We start from the raw sequence: 18,183 nt of genomic DNA, 5'->3' as shown, positions 1-18,183 counted from the left end.
TGATTGAGAACCGACAGATGATTAGCCGTGCTGTGACAGAGCATAGGAACGTTTTCACTGAGAGGATGGGAAGTAGCCATTGACAACGGTGACACCCTACATAGAGCTTGCCATGGAAGGGACCTTGCGTGTGGAAAATGATTTCAAGGAAGAGTTGAAGTTCAGAGGACAAAGCATCTCCAAAATTCCAACATATTTCTCATTACTGCACAACAAGTAACGCTTTTATTCTCTTTTATTTTTCCAATCTAAAAATTCCAACTGATAATTTTAATTAATATCCTGACTAAGAATAATAAGATAAACATAGCTTGCTTCAAACCAATAATCTCCGTGGGATCAACCCTTACTCACGTAAGGTATTACTTGGATGACCCAGTGCACTTGCTGGTTAGTTGTGCGGATCACAAATTCGTGCACCAGTTGGCTGCACCATCTCTCTTTTGATTCAGTTTAAAGGAAACATGCTCAAACATGTGTTTTCTTGATGATCTTCCTTAGGAATCATGCTTAACTTGACTTGAGGGCCAAGAAACGTGACTTTCCAGCAAGTATAAGGTTAGAAATCACTTCCTAACATGTTGAGTTAGATTTGGTTAGTTGAGAGTTTTTGGATTTAAAGTTGTTCTTGATGTGATTTAGGATGAAAAAATGCTAAAGGACCACCTGAAAGTCTAACTGAATTAGGAGCAGAAAAATCAGGTAGGGTGTCACAAAATTAATCTTGATTATTTGTGTTTGAGTTGTGTGAATGTTGTATGATTTGGCTGTGCTAAAAATTGGTTGCATATATGATTCATTCTTGGTGAAAATTTGGTGAAATTTTGATGAAATTTGATGAAATTCAAGCTTTAAAGTTCATGTTCTTGGGGAAGCTGGAAAAACGAAACCCTAGGCTTAAATTGGAGTTCAATTTGTGTTAAAATCATGTAGAAAAGATGGGGTTTTAGTGGCTGCTAATTTATTATGAATTATGGTAAAAATCGGTTGCTGAAAAGACTGAAAAACGGGTAAAAACAGAGAAAGAATCTGAAGAATTTATGAAGAACATGAAGAACACTTTGAGTGTGATGAAGAACAATGAAGAACAGGCTTTAGATCCTTAAAAGGGAAAGGAAGTAAAATTTTTGGTGTTTAAGGGGTTATTTGGTAATTTCTGAAAGTTAAGGTGGTTAAAGTAGAAATATTAAAAGTTACCGGGGTAAAAAGTGAATTTTAAAGGTAAAAAGGTAAAGGAAGGTTAATTTTCGAAAATTTAATAATAAAATAATAAATAATAATAAAATATTAAATAATAATATTTAATTAAAAATAATATTTTAATCAAAATGATAAAATAATGCGAAAAAGGCAATTTTCTGTAAAAGTTTTAGAAAGACAGCTTTAAGCGCAGAATCTCATAATTACCTTCATAAAACACTTAGGGAGTGGTAAGAACATATTAGTGAGGCAAAGATAAAAGAAATATAAAAGCTAAAGAAAAGATAAAAAAAATAAAGAAGAAGTCTGTAAAGTTTTAACAACAGAAAAACAGACAGAGCCTAGCGAACAAACTAGGGCAACATAGTTAGTCCTTGAGTTATGACTAGGGTTAGGTATAATATAAAAAGTTAAACTGTTTCAGTATAGACTTAATGAACCTATACTTGGGACAGGCTAACTATTCATATCGAGATTTACATAAGCTTTAAATACACATGTTAAACAGAGGAATCAGAGCAGAGTAAAGAGATTAAGAGCAGAGGACTTATTGAAAAGTTAATTGTTGCTTGAGGCAACCCAAGGGATATTGTTTGCTTATTCGTTGCTTAATGCATTGCAAGAGATAATGTTTATTTATCTGTTGCTTAAAGCAACCCAAGAGCTTCTGTAGGGAAACTAAGATACCTACAACAATTTTCCGTTCCCAAGAGTATATTTCCTACGAGTAGAAAGGAGAGGCTGTCTTAATAGAGCTGCTAATAATTATATGCGCATTTATTTGAACGGATAATCGTATCCGGGAAATCGTGAACTCGTGACCGGATAAATGTCGGGAATGCAGGTGCTAACCAACACATGAGCTCATGGCCTGTACTAGGGCTAGACATGCATCATTCTTGTCTGCGCATCATTCTCTGTTGTTTTCCTTCTTGTGCGTGAACTATTTCTTTATGTTTGTCTGCTTGAGTGTTATGTCTATGCTTTATTTACTTGTGTTCTTTTGTTTGTGTTTTGTTTTCTGTTTTTCTACTACTTTACTGTATTCTAATATCCATCTGCTAATCGGAATTGAATAAATGAATGTAACTAACAACTCCGACCCTACTAAGAACTCCCCAGTTCTTACCCCTTCTCTCCCTTCTTCCCCCTCATATGGAGACGGGCGTGATATTCTATGAGTTTGAGGACCCCTATGTCTGCGAGGATCCGATACATCACAGTTACTTCATCATGGGATTGGAGCCTCGTATTAGACGATACGCGTTACCTAATCGAGCTTTTCAACATCCTCTATCTAGCCCGCATTTTGACCCCGATGCTCCTTGCGACTTTCTCTTATCCTGGTTACATCCTGACGCACCTGTACATCCTTTTCCTGATGATCATGAGCACCCTATACCAGCTTAACCTTTGAATGAGGTGGAACTTGAGCCTATCATTCCTGATAAGCCCGAGTTAGCTGGTGACTACATACCGGTGATACCACCAGAGTGGGACTTTCCCCTTGAGCCGATCCCTGCTTTTCCACAGCCCAATGAGTCGGCACTACCAGACGGTGGGGTAGCCCCTATATACGCGAACGGACCTGTGCTCGCGAATTATTTTGTACATAGTGACAGCAGTGTTTCTGGTGGATCTGAGGGTTTAGCTGTAGCTGCGGACGTTGAGGAGGAGGAGGATCTTAAGATAGAGATAGAGCATGATGAGGAGATGGACAAGCCTCACGGCGATTCTCCGAATGGCCACGTGTAGATATAGTCTGACAACAGAAGGGGCATTCTTTTGATGACACTCTAGTCTGACATTATCTGTTAGTTAGTCTCTCACTTGTTTTAGTACACCCGAGAGCTAGGAGCTACATAGTGGTTAGGCTAGCCTGGGCGCCAGTTTAGTGGCTTTTTGTTTGGGCCAGGCCCTAGGAGTGTCGTGTATATGATGTATATTATCAGTTATATTTCTATGTTTCTTTATGCTACTTTCCTTTTACTCTCAATGTATGCTTGATTATTTTATCTCTTCTCCGCAACGAATAAAAAAAATTACTCATAAAATTGGCATCGTTCTAATAAGGAACAGGCTTATATATTAAATATTATTTAATAATTAGGAATGATAAGTTAGTAACACTTAGCTTCTTGTATGACCATGGCATACTGGGAGTTGGGTCATTACAATTTGGTATCAGAGCAGTTCATTCCCAATAGAGCCTGGGGAGTAGACTGACTGTGCTTCATTGCATACTCTGCTTGTGTGTTTCATGTTGTTAGGGTATCTTCAAGATACATTTGGCATGAATGTCTATGAGTGCTCATTTTGGGAATGTTCGTGCCTTACTTGAAATATTAAGACTGATCACCTTAATGTTGATTGTTTGGTGCGGATAGGACCTTAATGACTGCAAATAGGCATAGTTTAATCGAGCTCTGAACGACGGATCGATGCGAGGCACAGCTATCCTCATAGCTGTTATGATCTCCATGGCCATGGCTATGTTAGATTTGGATACTGTAAGCAACGAATGCTTATTTTACTTGTGAGGAATCTGGCACACAGCTAGGATCTACCCAAAAAAGTTTGTTTGGAATCCAGTGCGAACCCAGCAACAAGGTCGAGTGTTTGCTATGACTGCTGATGATGCTATGCAATCAGACGCCTTGATCCAAGGTCAGTGTTATGTTAAAAATCAATTTCTAACTGTACTGTATAATTTGGGTGCATCGCATTCCTTTATTTCTTTAATTGTTGCTCGTGAGTTCAGACTAGATTTCTCTGAGTTGAACTTTCATCTAATTGTCCATACCCCTACATCCCAAAATGCTTTGACCAGTTTAGCGTGCATGCAAGTACTATTCACTATTAGGAACATGACTTTTATACATGATCTAATCTGTTTGCCTCTATATGGGTTAGAAGTTATTCTAGGATTAGATTGGTTATCTAAGTATCATGTTTTCCTTGATTGCTATGAAAGAACTGTTGTTACTCTATCTAATGGTTTAGATATTAAACCATTTTTGTCTCATACTTTATATCTGAATTCTATAAGAGTTACCTTAGACGGGAGTGATAGTGAGGGGTACGTTCTATTAGCGGCTAGCTCGAATGACAGTGAATTAAGCTTAGAACAAATCCGAGTGGTGAAGGAATTTCCCGATGTTTTCCTGGACGACATACCTGAGTTTCCTCCTCAGCGAGAGATAGAATTCAGCATTGAAATAGTACCTGGAACCGGACTGATTTCCATAGCACCGTACCGGATGTCACCATTGGAACTTGCAGAGTTAAAGAAGCAGTTGGATGAGCTACTTGGAATGAAATTTATTCGTCCCAGTGCATCACCTTGGGGAGCTCCGGTATTGCTAGTAAAGAAGAAGGATGGTGGAATGAGACTTTGCGTAGATTACCGATAGTTAAATAAAGTCACTATCAAGAACAAGTATCTACTTTCATGGATAGATGATTTGATGGATCAGTTGAAAGGTGCAACTGTGTTCTCGAAGATTGATTTGCGATCGGGCTATCACCAGATTCGAGTAAAAGAATCAGATATACCAAAGACTGCATTTAGATCTCGATATGGTCACTATGAGTATACGGTTATGTTGTTTGGACTAACTAATGCTCCTGCGATTTTTATGGATTACATGAATCGTATTTTCCGTGCGTACCTTGATCAGTTCGTAGTAGTTTTCATAGACGATATTCTCATAGAAGTGAAGGCAATTGACAAAAGCACCAAAAAGAGGATTGTGACCAAGACATCAAGGACAACATTCAAGAAAAGGTCAACTGCAAACAATCCTCCCCCTGATCAAGCAAGCAAGCTCAATCAAGCCAATTTCAAAAGAAAGCTTGCTGAAAGGAGACCAAGACAGGGGACAATAACTGAAACTTCTCCTTCCTTGAAGTCATTCCTCTTAACAAACTGGAAGAAGAGGAAGAAAGTGAAGAATAGGTAAACAGTAGGTAACATTCCTTCTTATTGCCTTGTTTAAATTTCAATAAATTGGCATATGATCACATTCTAAGTTTGGTGTTGCCTTGCAACAAATTATTTTCAATCTTTTTGGATGATTGCATCAAATCAAAAATGAAAGTGACACACCAAGATTCTAAGTTTGGTGTGCCACTTATTTTCTATGCAAATCATTCAAGCAACACTACTTGTCTGCATAATCATAATGCCTCTGCAGTTTTATTTTTCTCTTTTAATTTGACACTTTCTCATTCTACTTGCTTTAGTCATTTTTATGTTTTTAAATGCTTTCATTTAGTTTGCTTATTAACTGTTTTTGTTAATACATCACCAAGACATCCTTATTCATGACAGACTCTTCATTTGATGATTGTATTTAACAAATAACAGTTTCTTTTGTTTAGTTTTAGTTTAAATAAATTGACATATGGTTGCATTCTAAGTTTGGTGTTGCTATGCAACAAAATTTGGTTCCAATGCTTACTAGATACTTCCATTAATTTCAAGTGAAAGTGTCACACTAAGTTTGGTGTGCCACTTATCTTTTATGCAATGTATTGTGCACACCTTCTTATTTATACAATCAAAATTTCTCTGTCTCTTGTGCCTTGATTGTTATCTTTCATTTTGCTTGCTTAAAACACATGTGCTACTAACATTTCATTAAATAAGACATTCATGATCCATCTTAGCCCCACCACCATTGTCCTAACTGTTGCTTAAGGATAAGCAAGCATTCTGAGTTGGTATGGGAAGGAGAAGAATGGGAGGAAAATGACAACAATAGAGAAGATGAATTGCAAGGTTGTAAAGTTCCTTTTCCTCTCATTTATTTCCAGCACTTTAAATTGCATGATTGTCTTTATATTCTCTGTATGCATGTGTGGTATGACTAAGCATAGCTTGAATTTTGATTGAAACATGGTGCTGTGATATTATAACTACCAACTTGAATTCTGTGAGTTCAAAAGCAGTAAATCATCATGATCATAAACAAACAAGGAATTAAAGAAGAGTTTAGCATGTGCATACAAGTATTGGAAAGCTAGTATGATTAATTGTTGCTCAATTGCATTAGATTTTATTTAATTGAAGTTTTCATCTAGAACATTTTGTGAAATCTTTTGAAATCATGAAAACCTTGAAAAAAAAAGTAAATGCAAAAAAGGGCAAGAAAAGAAAAAGGGAAAGAATGGGAAAGCTGAAGGCTCTGAGTACCAATGGCAATTTATTTGTTAGGTGCTTGTGGTGTTTATGTATCAAGCCAAATGCTTGAAAACAAAACACTTAGAAGTCAAGGCTAGGCTCAAGTGCAAAAGCACTCCCTCAAAGCTCAAGGCTCTGAGCATCAATGATTAGAGAGTTAAGAAAAGAAACAAATGATCTTAATGAAGTCCTCTAATTAAATGATTGTGGTGCTTATGTATCAAGTGGTAATACTTGAAAACAAAGCATTTAGAAGTCGTAGCTTTGTTATTAACTCATGGGGTAAAGCATCCAAAAGGAGAAGCTAAAAAAAAATCAAAAGCTTGTTTCAAGGAAGAATTATAAGAAAAAGATTTCATAAAATGAGCTAGATAGAAGCATCAATCATTTACATTTCTTTTATGATTGAAGCATGCATAGAAAACTAGCTTACCATGAACATTGAGTTGCTATTCTTCTTACCTTGGATTGTCAATCTTTATTTCATGATTCTTTTCTTGCTTGGGGACAAGCAAGGTTTAAGTTTGGTGTTGTGATGACATATCACCATGCATGTTTTTCTATGCTTTTTCATACAATAAATTGATGATTAGTACTTAAATATTGCATTCTTTTGTGCTTAATTGGAATATTTCCTTGATCTTTTAATTTTATAAATTTTGTAGAAAATAAGAAGAAAAAGAAGCAAAGAAGCACAAAATAAGCTAAAAAGGAGAAAAAAGAGCTTTGGGGCACACTTTGAAGTTGGAGCACACTTTGGAGCCTTAGGCCATGCTTTTAAAAGCGTGGCCCATGACCAAATCAAAGAAGGAAGCAACCAGCACGCACATTGCTCTGCTCTTGCCAAGAGCAGGGCAATATCGTGATGAAACAATGTGAGGTTGGAAGCAAATTTTCGCTAAGTTAAAATATAGGCGCTCACAGCATGACCATGTCTTCTTCAAAGGGCTATAACTTGAGCTACAGATGTCCAATTGATGTGCTTTTAGTTGCGTTGGAAAGCTGACATTCAGAGGTTTCCAACGATATATAGCAATTCATATTTGGCGTACAATTGAGGTACGAGTGAAAGGCATCTTTAAAGACCAAAAATAAGCAAAAAAATCAGCCAATGCTTTCACCAAGGTTCGAAGCTGGAGCCTCACTCCAAAGAAAAGTAGCGCTCATTATTCTGCTCTGCTCTCTTGGTGAGAGCAATGTCGTGCTCTCTTCATAAAAATTCAAGGAAAATTGTTTCCCCAAATGCTTTCACAAGGATTTGAACTTGGGACCTCCCCTTGGAAGCTCCATTGCGTTACTCACAAGGAGAGCAGAGCATTATTCCTTGGTGCATGAGGCACAACTTGACACGGCCCAGGGATGCATGTCACGCACAATTTGGCACAGTCAAGGAGCTTTGTAGGCACAAGACACACCAAAGGCACCAATGCTCCGCTCTCCATAACAGCAGAGCATCCTCCTGGTAGTGTCATCCAAGGGCCAAAATTCAACCAAAAATCCATTTAAATTCAATTCCTCTCCAAATTGAATCAAGGCCAACCAAACCCATTTTTCCTCAAATCCAAAGCAAGCAAATCCCACATCATCACTCAAAGGCACATGGATCAATTAGATTAGGATTTTCATTTTAATTGTAATTTGTTTTAATTTTATTTTCATTTTCACTTTGTAAAGCCTATATAAAGGCATCAATTCCATCTCATTAAAAAAGGCTAGCTCCACTAGGGAGCATTAGGAGTAGTAGTAGAGAGCTCTCTCTCTTAGTTTTTCTTTTTGTCTTGAATCTGGAGTGAGATTGGAGGAATTCTGTTTCATTCTCACTTTGAGAATTCTCTTTGTTTACTTTCTACATAATTCTAAGAAATTGAGGATTGAATTTGAGTTTTCATTTGCTACTTTCATTCTTCTTTCTTCTGCAAACTTGTTTTCTGTTGGATCAAGGAAGGGAGTGAGATCTAGACTTGTTCTCTAGTCTCATCTAACCCCTGAGATCTTCAACTTTCCTTTAGCTATTGCAATTGAGCTGCATTTTACTTTCTGTTTGGTTCCTCAATTCAGTTTACATTAAGCTTGCTGCAAATCTTATTTACATTTCCTGCACAATTCTAATTCCTCTGTAATTGCTCTAAATTCTGATTCACTGCAATTTTGCTTCTCTGTTTACATTGCTCCCAATTTACTTTCCTACAATTTAAGCTTGCTACACGAGTTTTGAGTTCTGTTCTACTGCTCTCTTTAATTTCCAGCACCCCAGCCCCATTTACATTTGATGCAATTTACTTTTCTTGCAATTTAAGTTTCAGCTCTTTTACTTTCTTGCTCTTTAAGTTACTTGCAATTTTACTTTCTGCATCTTTTAAATTCCTTGCAATTTACTTTCTGTTGCCTACATTTCATCCAATTTCACTTCAATGTTAGCTTGACTAAACTAATCGCCCACTAAAGTTGCTTGATCCATCAATCCCTGTGGGATCGACCTCACTCTTGTGAGTTATTACTACTTGATGCGACCCGGTACACTTGCCGGTTAGATTTGTGTGTTTGGAAATTCATTTTTCCATAAAAACACCATCAACCTCATGAACGAAATTATCCAACGCATGACTTGGAGTTGGCTACAGTAGTGTTTGCTCTGAAGATCTGGAGACACTATTTTATGGCGCTCAACTAGAAGTTTTCTCCGACCACAAAAGTTTAAAGTATATCTTTGACCAGAAAGATCTTAATATGCGACGGTGAAGGTGGATGGAATTTTTGAAAGACTATGATTTCAAGTTAAGTTATCACCCAGGGAAAGTGAATGTGGTGGCAGATGCTTTAAGCAGGAAGAATTTGAGTATCTCTTGGATGATTATAAAGGAAGAAAAGCTACTTGCGGAATTTGAGGACCTTAAATTGATTATGACTGAAACGTCAAGTGGAGTCCGTCTGGCCCAATTGCATATAACACCAGATTTTAAGATTAGTATTCAGCAAGCACAAACACAGGATTCAGAAATGATGACGATGCTGAGACGGATGAAAGTAGAGGAAGCAGGAGCTGTAAAACAAGATCGTAGCGGTCTCTGGAGGTACAAGAACAGGATTTGTGTGCCTAGCTCTGGAGATTTGCGACGGAGGATTCTTGTAGAAGCTTATCAAAGTAGATTCTCCATGCATCGTGGAGTGACAAAGATGTATCAAGATTTGAAACAAATGTTCTGGTGACCGGGCTTAAAGAAAGAGGTTACTGACTATGTCTCGATTCATGAGAGAAGAGAGATAATAGGGTAATATTATCATTATATTAGTATTAGAAGCTGCTTGAATAATATTATAAGGTTACCTGGTCAGTTTTAGTTAAAAATAGAAAATCGGTTTAACCAGGTTCACAATTTACTAGTGCAGTTTAGCACCAGCACTCTCTGATGACTTTAGCAATGCTAAGGCCTCATCATACATGTTTTATTCTCATAATAAATATGTTACTAGTGTCATTTATGCTAGTAGCTCAGAAAATAATTTTAGAGATGTTTTCACGAGTGTTCCGATACTCCTAGTTTTAGTAGTTATACACCTGAGATATTTTAATATTATTTTAATCCACCTCCAAGCCAACCAATCACAAATCACCCTACACCCCCAAAACCCCCAAGGCTGGTTCATTTGCTCCTTGTGGCCGAAATTTCCAAGAGAGAAAAAGAGAGAAAAGTTCTTAGTTCCAAATCTTCAAAGCTTGATTTCTGCTGAACTAAATCTTAAATCAAAATTCCAATCCGACCAAAATGATCCTCTCTTCTTTCTCCAAATGATCATAAGACTTATTAAGGCTGGAATCAAGGTGAATTGGCTGCACCATCTCTCTTTTGATTCGGTTTCAAGGAAACATGCTCAAACATGTGTTTTCTTGATGTTCTTCCTTAAGAATCATGCTTAACTTGACTTGAGGGCCAAGAAAGGTGACTTTCCATAAAGTATAAGGTTATAAATCACTTCCTAACATGCTGAGTGAGATTTGGTTAGTTGAGAGTTTTTGGATTTAATGTTGTTCTTGATGTGATTTAGGAGGAAAAAGTGCTAAAGGACCACCTGAAAGTCTAACTGAATTAGGAGCAGCAAAATCAGGTAGGGTGTCACGAAATTAATCTTGATTATCTGTGTTTGAGTTGTGTGAATGTTGTATGATTTGGCTGTGCTAAAAATTGGTTGCATATATGATTGATTCTTGGTGAAAATTTGGTAAAATTTTGATGAAATTTGATGAAATTCAAGCTTTAAAGTTCATGTTCTTGGGGCAGCTGGAAAAACAAAACCCTAGGCTTAAATTGAAGTTCAATTTGTGTTAAAATCATGTAGAAAAGATGGGGTTTTAGTGGCTGCTAATTTGTTATGAATTATGGTAAAAATTGGTTGCTGAAAGGACTGAAAAACGGGTAAAAATAGAGAAAGAACTGAAGAATTTATGAAGAACATGAAGAACACTTTGAGTGTGATGAAGAACAATGAAGAACAGGCTTTAGATCCTTAAAAGGGCAAGGAAGTAAAATTTTTGGTGTTTAAGGGGTTATTTGGTAATTTCTGAAAGTTAGGATGGTTAAAGTAGAAATATTAAAAGTTACCGGGGTAAAAAGTGAATTTTAAAGGTAAAAAGGTAAAGGAAGGCTAATTTTCGAAAATTTAATAATAAAATAATAAATAATAATAAAATATTAAATAATAATATTTAATTAAAAATAATATTTTAATAAAAATGATAAAATAATGCGAAAAAGACAGTTTTCTGTAAAAGCTTTAGAAAGACAGCTTTAAGCGCAGAATCTCATAATTACCTTCATAAAACACATAGGAAGTGGTAAGAACATATTAGTGAGGCAAAGATAAAAGAAAGATAAAAGCTAAAGAAAATATAAAAAAACAAAGAAGAAGTTTGTAAAGTTTTAACAACAGAAAAACAGACAGAGACTAGCGAACGAACTAGGGCAACATAGTTAGTCCTTGAGTTACGACTAGGGTTAGGTATAATATGAAAAGTTAAACTGTTTTAGTATAGGCTTAATGAACCTATACTTGGGACAGGCTAACTATTCATATCGAGATTTACATAAGCTTTAAATACACATGTTAAACAGAGGAATCAGAGCAGAGTAAAGAGATTATGAGCAGAGGACTTATTGAAAAGTTAATTGTTGCTTAAGGCAACCCAAGGGATATTGTTTGCTTATTCGTTGCCTAATGCAACCCAAGAGATAATGTTTATTTATCTGTTGCTTAAAGCAACCCAAGAGCTTCTGTAGGGAAACTAAGATACCTACAGCAATTTTTCGTTCCCAATAGCATATTTCCTGCAAGTAGAAATCAGAGGCTGTCTCAATAGAGCTGCTAATAATTATATGCGTGATAAACCCCATTTTTAGGTTTTATCTTGTATTGAATTTAGAGTATTTTGATGACCTTTTCTCGCATTTAGCCTATGAATTAGCATGGTTTTGTTATCTCTCCCGTATTTGTGCTTAAGTGTAAAAACATGCTTTTTAAGCCTTTAGTTTGATAATTTTAATTCATCCTTGATTCCATAAGATGCCTTGATGTGTTTGCTAGTAATCTCAGGTTGAAATAGGCTAGGCATGGATCAAAGGCACAAGGAAGGAAGCATGCAAGTGGAGAGAAGCACAAAAAGCCAAAGAATTGATCTCGGCCAAGCACGCGCACGCGCACAAGGTGCTCGCGCGCACATTGCGGAATCAGCCAGGGACACGCACGTGTACCGTGCACGCACGCGTCGTAGTCCGCACGTGATTCTGTTATTGCAACATGTGCCTGGCGATTTTGGAGGGTTTCAGCAACCAACTTTAGCGCCAAACTGCATATAGGAACCAAGGATTGAATGGGATTGACACACATTCACATCCATAGATTCATTTTACATTTTTTAGATATTTTTAGTTAGTTACATTGTTAGAGAGAGAGACTCCAACCTCTCTCTAGGATTCATCTTCATTTTCTCAATTCTCAACCATTCCTTGGTGAGATCTATTGCAACTCTCAATTTACTTTGTTCATGTTGTAGATCCTCTTCTCTAATCTCAATTAGTGTTTGTAATTGTTCAATTCTTATAGATCTTAGATTTAACTTTGTTGTTTTGGATTCTATTAATTCATTGAAGATCTCATTTTCATTGTTGTTCATTGTTGATTTTTGTTAATCTCTTGTTTTGAATTACTTTGATTCTAAATCTCTTCTCAATTTTACTATGTCTTTTATTCTTGCTCTCCAAATGTTTGAGAAAATGCCAAATTTAGATATGGAGTAGCATCCCCTCACTTGGCCTAGTGGTTGAGTCATTGGAGACACTTGAATAATGGATGCCAATTTTTTATTAAGAATTGAGAATTGCTAATTGACTTAGAGTGCACTAAAGCTAGACTTCCCTAGCGTAAGACTAGGACTTGTGACTCAAGTTAGTTACTTTTACTTGACTTTCCTCTATGATTAGGGGTTAACTAAGTGAAGCAACACTCCTTTGTTATCACAATTGAAGGAAGCTATAGTGATGGAACTTCCAATGTTCAACCTTGGCCAAGGCTCTTAATATTGATTGATTGTTGTTTCCTTTTATTAGCACTTTTATGCCACACTCTTCAAGCCACAAAAGACCACTTAACCAATAGCATGCATCATTGTAGCATTCCTAGGGAAGAACGACTCGGGAGATTAATACTCTCGATTATAGATTGTAGAATTACTTTAATAATGGATTTTGCGTCGGTTTAGACTATACTACGATTGGTTACTTGATAATTTCTATACCGGCTAAAAACTCATTCATCAATGCGCATTTGTTTGAACGGAAAATCATATCCGGGAAATCGTGAACTCGTGACCGGATAAATGTCGGGAATGCAGGTGCTAACCGACACATGAGCTCATGGCCTGTACTAGGGCTAGACATGTATCATTCTTGTCTGCGCATCATTCTCTGTTGTTTTCCTTCATGTGTGTGAACTATTTCTTTATGTTTGTCTGCTTGAGTGCTATGTCTATGCTTTATTTCCTTGTGTTTTGTTTTCTATTTTTCTATCTATTTATAACTACTATTTACTACTTTACTATATTCTAATATCCATCTGCTAATCAGAATCGAATAAATGAATGTAATTAACAACCCCGACCCTACTAAGAACTCCCCAGTTCTTACCCCTTCTCTCCATTCTTCCCCCTCAGATGGAGACGGGCGTGATATTCTATGAGTTTGAGGACTCATATGTCTGCGAGGATCCGATACATCACAGTTACTTCCTCTGTCTAGCCTGCATTTTGACCCCGATGCTCCTTACGACTTTCCCTTATCCTAGTTACATTCTTACGCACCTGTACATCCTTTTCCTGATGATCCTGAGCACCCTATACTTGCTCAACCTTTGAATGAGGTGGAACCTGAGCCTATCATTCTTGATGAGCCCAGGTTAGCTGGTGACTACGTACCGGTGATACCACCAGAGTGGGACTTTCCCCCTGAGCCGATCCCAGCTTTTCCATAGCCCGATGAGACGGCACTACCAGACGGTGGGGTAGCCCCTATATACGCGAATAGACCCGTGCTCGCGAATGGTTTTGTACATAGTGACAGCAGTGTTTCTGGTGGATTTGAGGGTTTAGCTGTAGCTGCGGACGATGAGGAAGAGGAGGATCCTAAGATACAGATAGAGCAGGATGAGGAGATGGACGAGCCTCACGGCGATTCTCCGAATGGCCATGTGTAGATATAGTCTGACAACAGTAGGGGCATTCTTTTGATGACACTCTAGTCTGACATTATCTATTAGTTAGTCTCTCACTTGTGTCAGTACACCCGAGAGCTAGGAGCTATATAGTGGTTAGGCTAGCCTGGGCGCGAGTTTAGCGGCTTTTTGTATTGGCCAGGCCCTAGGAGTGTCGTGTATATGATGTATATTATCAGTTATATTTCTATGTTTCTTTATGCTACTTTCCTTTTACTCTTAATGTATGCTTGATTATTTTATCTATTCTCCGCAACGAATAAAAAAAATTACTCGTAAAATTGGCATCGTTCTAACAAAGAATAGGCTCATATATTAAATATTATTTAATAATTAAGAAGAATAAGTTAGTAACACTTAGCTTCTTGTATGACCATGGCATACTGGAAGTTGGGTCGTTACACCTGAGGAGATGTCCGATTGGTTGGACTCCCTTGTTTTAATTTATGTTTCTGTGGTGAACGCTGAGTTGTGTGCAGAGCTGAGAAAACATCGTAGGATTTATGGTAATGATGCCCATGAGAGGGATTATGAGCTTATAGCGCCTGATTCTGATGAGAGGGTTTGTTTTCCAACCTCGGTCGAGGGGGAGCATCCCTTCTTCTATGCCTATGTTAATTTCTTCAGCCAGTTGAACATTACTTTTTCCTTTACTGCCTTTGAAACCGACTTGTTGTGGTCGTGTAACGTTGCCCCATCCCAGCTCCATCCAAATTCATGGGGCTTTATCAAGATCTTTTAGTTGCTTTGTCAATAGTTAGGCATCAAACCTTCTCAGACTCTCTTTCTTTATCTCTTCGTTTCGGCCAAGCCCGAGGCTTCTTCCAAAAAGAAAGCCTCTTGGGTTTCTTTTAGATCCACCCAGGGACATAAAGTTTTTGCTATGTATGATAAGTTCTTTAAGGATTTTAAGAACTATTTCTTTAAGGTTCGAGCTGTCGAGGGAGCTCGCCCCTTTTTTCTTGACGAGAACGATGAGCCTGCTTTTCCTTTGGAGTGGCAGAAGAATGTGACAGTGTCTCGTTATACATGGGAGATGCTCGACGAGGTTGAGCGGGCTTTTGTAATTGTTCTTGAAGATATATGGAGGGAACCTCCCCATCTTGATACCAAAAGATTTTTGGGGGACCCGTCCCTGGTAAGAACTGTGTTGGGTACTAGCTGACTTGTTTTTTACCTTGTTTTTACCTTTGCTTCCTCTTATTTCGTATTTGTAATCCATTTCTGTGGTTGATTCTGTTTTTCAGAGATGTCTAAAAATAATGACTCCATGAGGGCATTTAGAAAGGCAAGGAAGGCTGCCGCTGCTCAAAACATATTGGTCAAGGCGGCTGAGAGGAAGCCGTCCGTGCCGAGTTCACCTGGGCCAAGGAGGATGATCCCTACTCCCCAGGTTCGTTGGTGCACGAAATTGTGATCACTACTTTTCAAAACTCAAATAATCCCCGGTAATGAATCCAAAAACTTGGTGCTCAATACCATGGTATAAACACAACTTCGCACAATTAACCAGCAAGTGCACTGGGTCGTCCAAGTAATAAACCTTACGCGAGTAAGGGTCGATCCCACGGAGATTGTTGGTATGAAGCAAGCTATGGTCACCTTGTAAATCTTAGTCAGGCAGATTCAAATGGTTATGGATGATATATGAATAAAGCATAAAGATAGAGATACTTATGTAATTCATTGGTGAGAATTTCAGATAAGCGAATGGAGATGCTTTGTCCCTTCCGTCTCTCTGCTTTCCTACTGTCTTCATCCGGCAAGCTGTATGTTGGGTATCACCGTTGTCAGTGGCTACAGTCCCGTCCTCTCAGTGAAAATGTTCAACACACCCTGTCACGACACGGCTAATCATCTGTCGGTTCTCAATCAGGTTGGAGTAGAATCCATTGATTCTTTTGCGTCTGTCACTAACGCCCAACCTTCAAGAGTTTGAAGCTCGTCACAGTCATTCAATCATTGAATCCTACTCAGAATACCACAGACAAGGTTTAGACCTTCTGGATTTTCTTGAATGCCGCCATCAATTCTAGCTTATACCACGAAGATTCCGATTAAGGGCTCCAAGAGATAAACATTCAAGCCTTGTTTGCTTGTAAAACCGAGGTGGTTGTCAGGCACACGTTCATAAGTGAGAATGATGATGAGCGTCACATAATCATCACATTCATCAAGTTCTTGAGTGCGAATGAATATCTTGGAATAAGAACAAGCTGAATTGAATAGAAGAACAATAGTAATTGCATTAATACTCGAGGTACAGCAGAGATCCACACCTTAATCTATGGTGTGTAGAAACTCCACCGTTGAAAATACATAAGAACAAGGTCTAGGCATGGCCGAATGGCCAGCCTCCCGATACATGAACAAAAGACTCAAAATGATCAAGGATCCAAAGATTCAAAGATCTAAAGATGATCTAAGATCCAAAGGATGAAAATACAATAGCAAAAAGGTCTTATTGATAAAGAACTAGTAGCCTAAGGTTTACAGAAATGAGTAAATGACAGAAAAATCCACTTCCGGGTCCACTTGGTGTGTGCTTGGGCTGAGCATTGAAGCATTTTCGTGTAGAGACTCTTCTTGGAGTTAAACGCCAGCTTTTGTGCCAGTTTGGGCGTTTAACTCCCATTCTTGTGCCAGTTCCGGCGTTTAACGCCGGGCATTCTTGAGCTGATTTGGAATGCCGGTTTGGGCCATCAAATCTCGGGCAAAGTATAGACTATTATACATTTATAGAAAGCCCAGGATGTCTACTTTCCAACGCCATTGAGAACGCGCCAATTGGGTTTCTGTAGCTCCAGAAAATCCATTTTGAGTACAGGGAGGTCAGAATCCAACAGCATCTGCAGTCCTTTTCAGTCTCTGAATCAGATTTTTTTGCTCAAGTCCCTCAATTTCAGCCAGAAAATACCCGAAATCACAGAAAAACACACAAACTCATAGTAAAGTCCAGAAAAGTGAATTTTAACTAAAAACGAATAAAAATATACTAAAAACTAACTAAATCCTACTAGAAACATACTAAAAACAATGCCAAAAAGCGTACAAATTATTCGCTCATCACAACACCAAACTTAAATTGTTGCTTGTCCCCAAGTAATTGAAAATCAAACAAGATAAAAAGATGAGAATATGCAATGAATTCCAAAAACATCTATGAAGATCAGTATTAACTAGATGAGCGGGGCTTTTAGCTTTTTGCCTCTGAACAGTTTTGGCATCTCACTTTATCCTTTGAAATTCAGAATGATTGGCTTCTTTAGGAACTCAGAATCCAGATAGTGTTATTGATTCTCCTAGTTAAGTATGATGATTCTTGAACACAGCTACTTTATGAGTCTTGGCCGTGGCCTAAAGCACTCTGTCTTCCAGTATTACCACCGGATACATACATGCCACAGACACATAATTGGGTGAACCTTTTCAGATTGTGACTCAGCTTTGCTAGAGTCCCCAATTAGAGGTGTCCAGGGTTCTTAAGCACGCTCTTTTTGCCTTGGATCACAACTTTATTTCCTTCTTTTCCGTTCTTTTTCTCTTTCTCCCTTTTCTTTTTTCATTTTTTTTTCGCTTCTTTTTTTTTGTATTCACTGCTTTTTTCTTGCTTCAAGAATCATTTTTATGATTTTTCAGATCCTCAGTAACATGTCTCCTTTTTCATCATTCTTTCAAGAGCCAACATTCATGAACCACAAACTCAAAAGACATATGCACTATTTAAGCATACATTCAGAAAACAAAAGTATTGCCACCACATCAAAATAATTAATCTGTTATAAAATTCAAAATTCATGCAATTCTTCTCTTTTTCAATTAAGAACATTTTTCATTTAAGAAAGGTGATGGATTCATAGGACATTCATAACTTTAAGGCATAGACACTAAGACACTAATGATCATAAGACACAAACATAGATAAACATAGGCATTAAAATTCGAAAAACAGGAAAATGAAGAACAAGGAGATTAAAGAACGGGTCCACCTTAGTGACGGCGGCTTGTTCTTCCTCCTGAAGGTCTTATGGAGTGCTTGA

The 18,183-nt window shown here is 37.7% G+C and overlaps 1 protein-coding gene across 1 annotated transcript; it reads left to right on the top strand.

Moving 5' to 3' along the window:
* Positions 1-3,824: 3,824 nt before the first annotated feature.
* On the top strand, positions 3,825-14,125 carry LOC130949725 (uncharacterized). The gene is made up of 4 exons (XM_057878371.1): positions 3,825-4,556; positions 4,677-4,922; positions 13,718-13,849; positions 13,904-14,125. Exons 1-4 carry the CDS (start codon positions 3,825-3,827, stop codon positions 14,123-14,125), a joined length of 1,332 nt encoding a protein of 443 aa, XP_057734354.1.
* The last annotated feature ends 4,058 nt before the right edge of the window (positions 14,126-18,183 follow it).

This window comes from Arachis stenosperma, chromosome 9, assembly GCF_014773155.1.
Source record: "Arachis stenosperma cultivar V10309 chromosome 9, arast.V10309.gnm1.PFL2, whole genome shotgun sequence".
Lineage (NCBI taxonomy): Eukaryota > Viridiplantae > Streptophyta > Magnoliopsida > Fabales > Fabaceae > Arachis > Arachis stenosperma.
The sequence above is the reverse complement of the archived record's forward strand: the minus strand, read 5'-3'. Positions and strand labels throughout refer to the sequence as shown.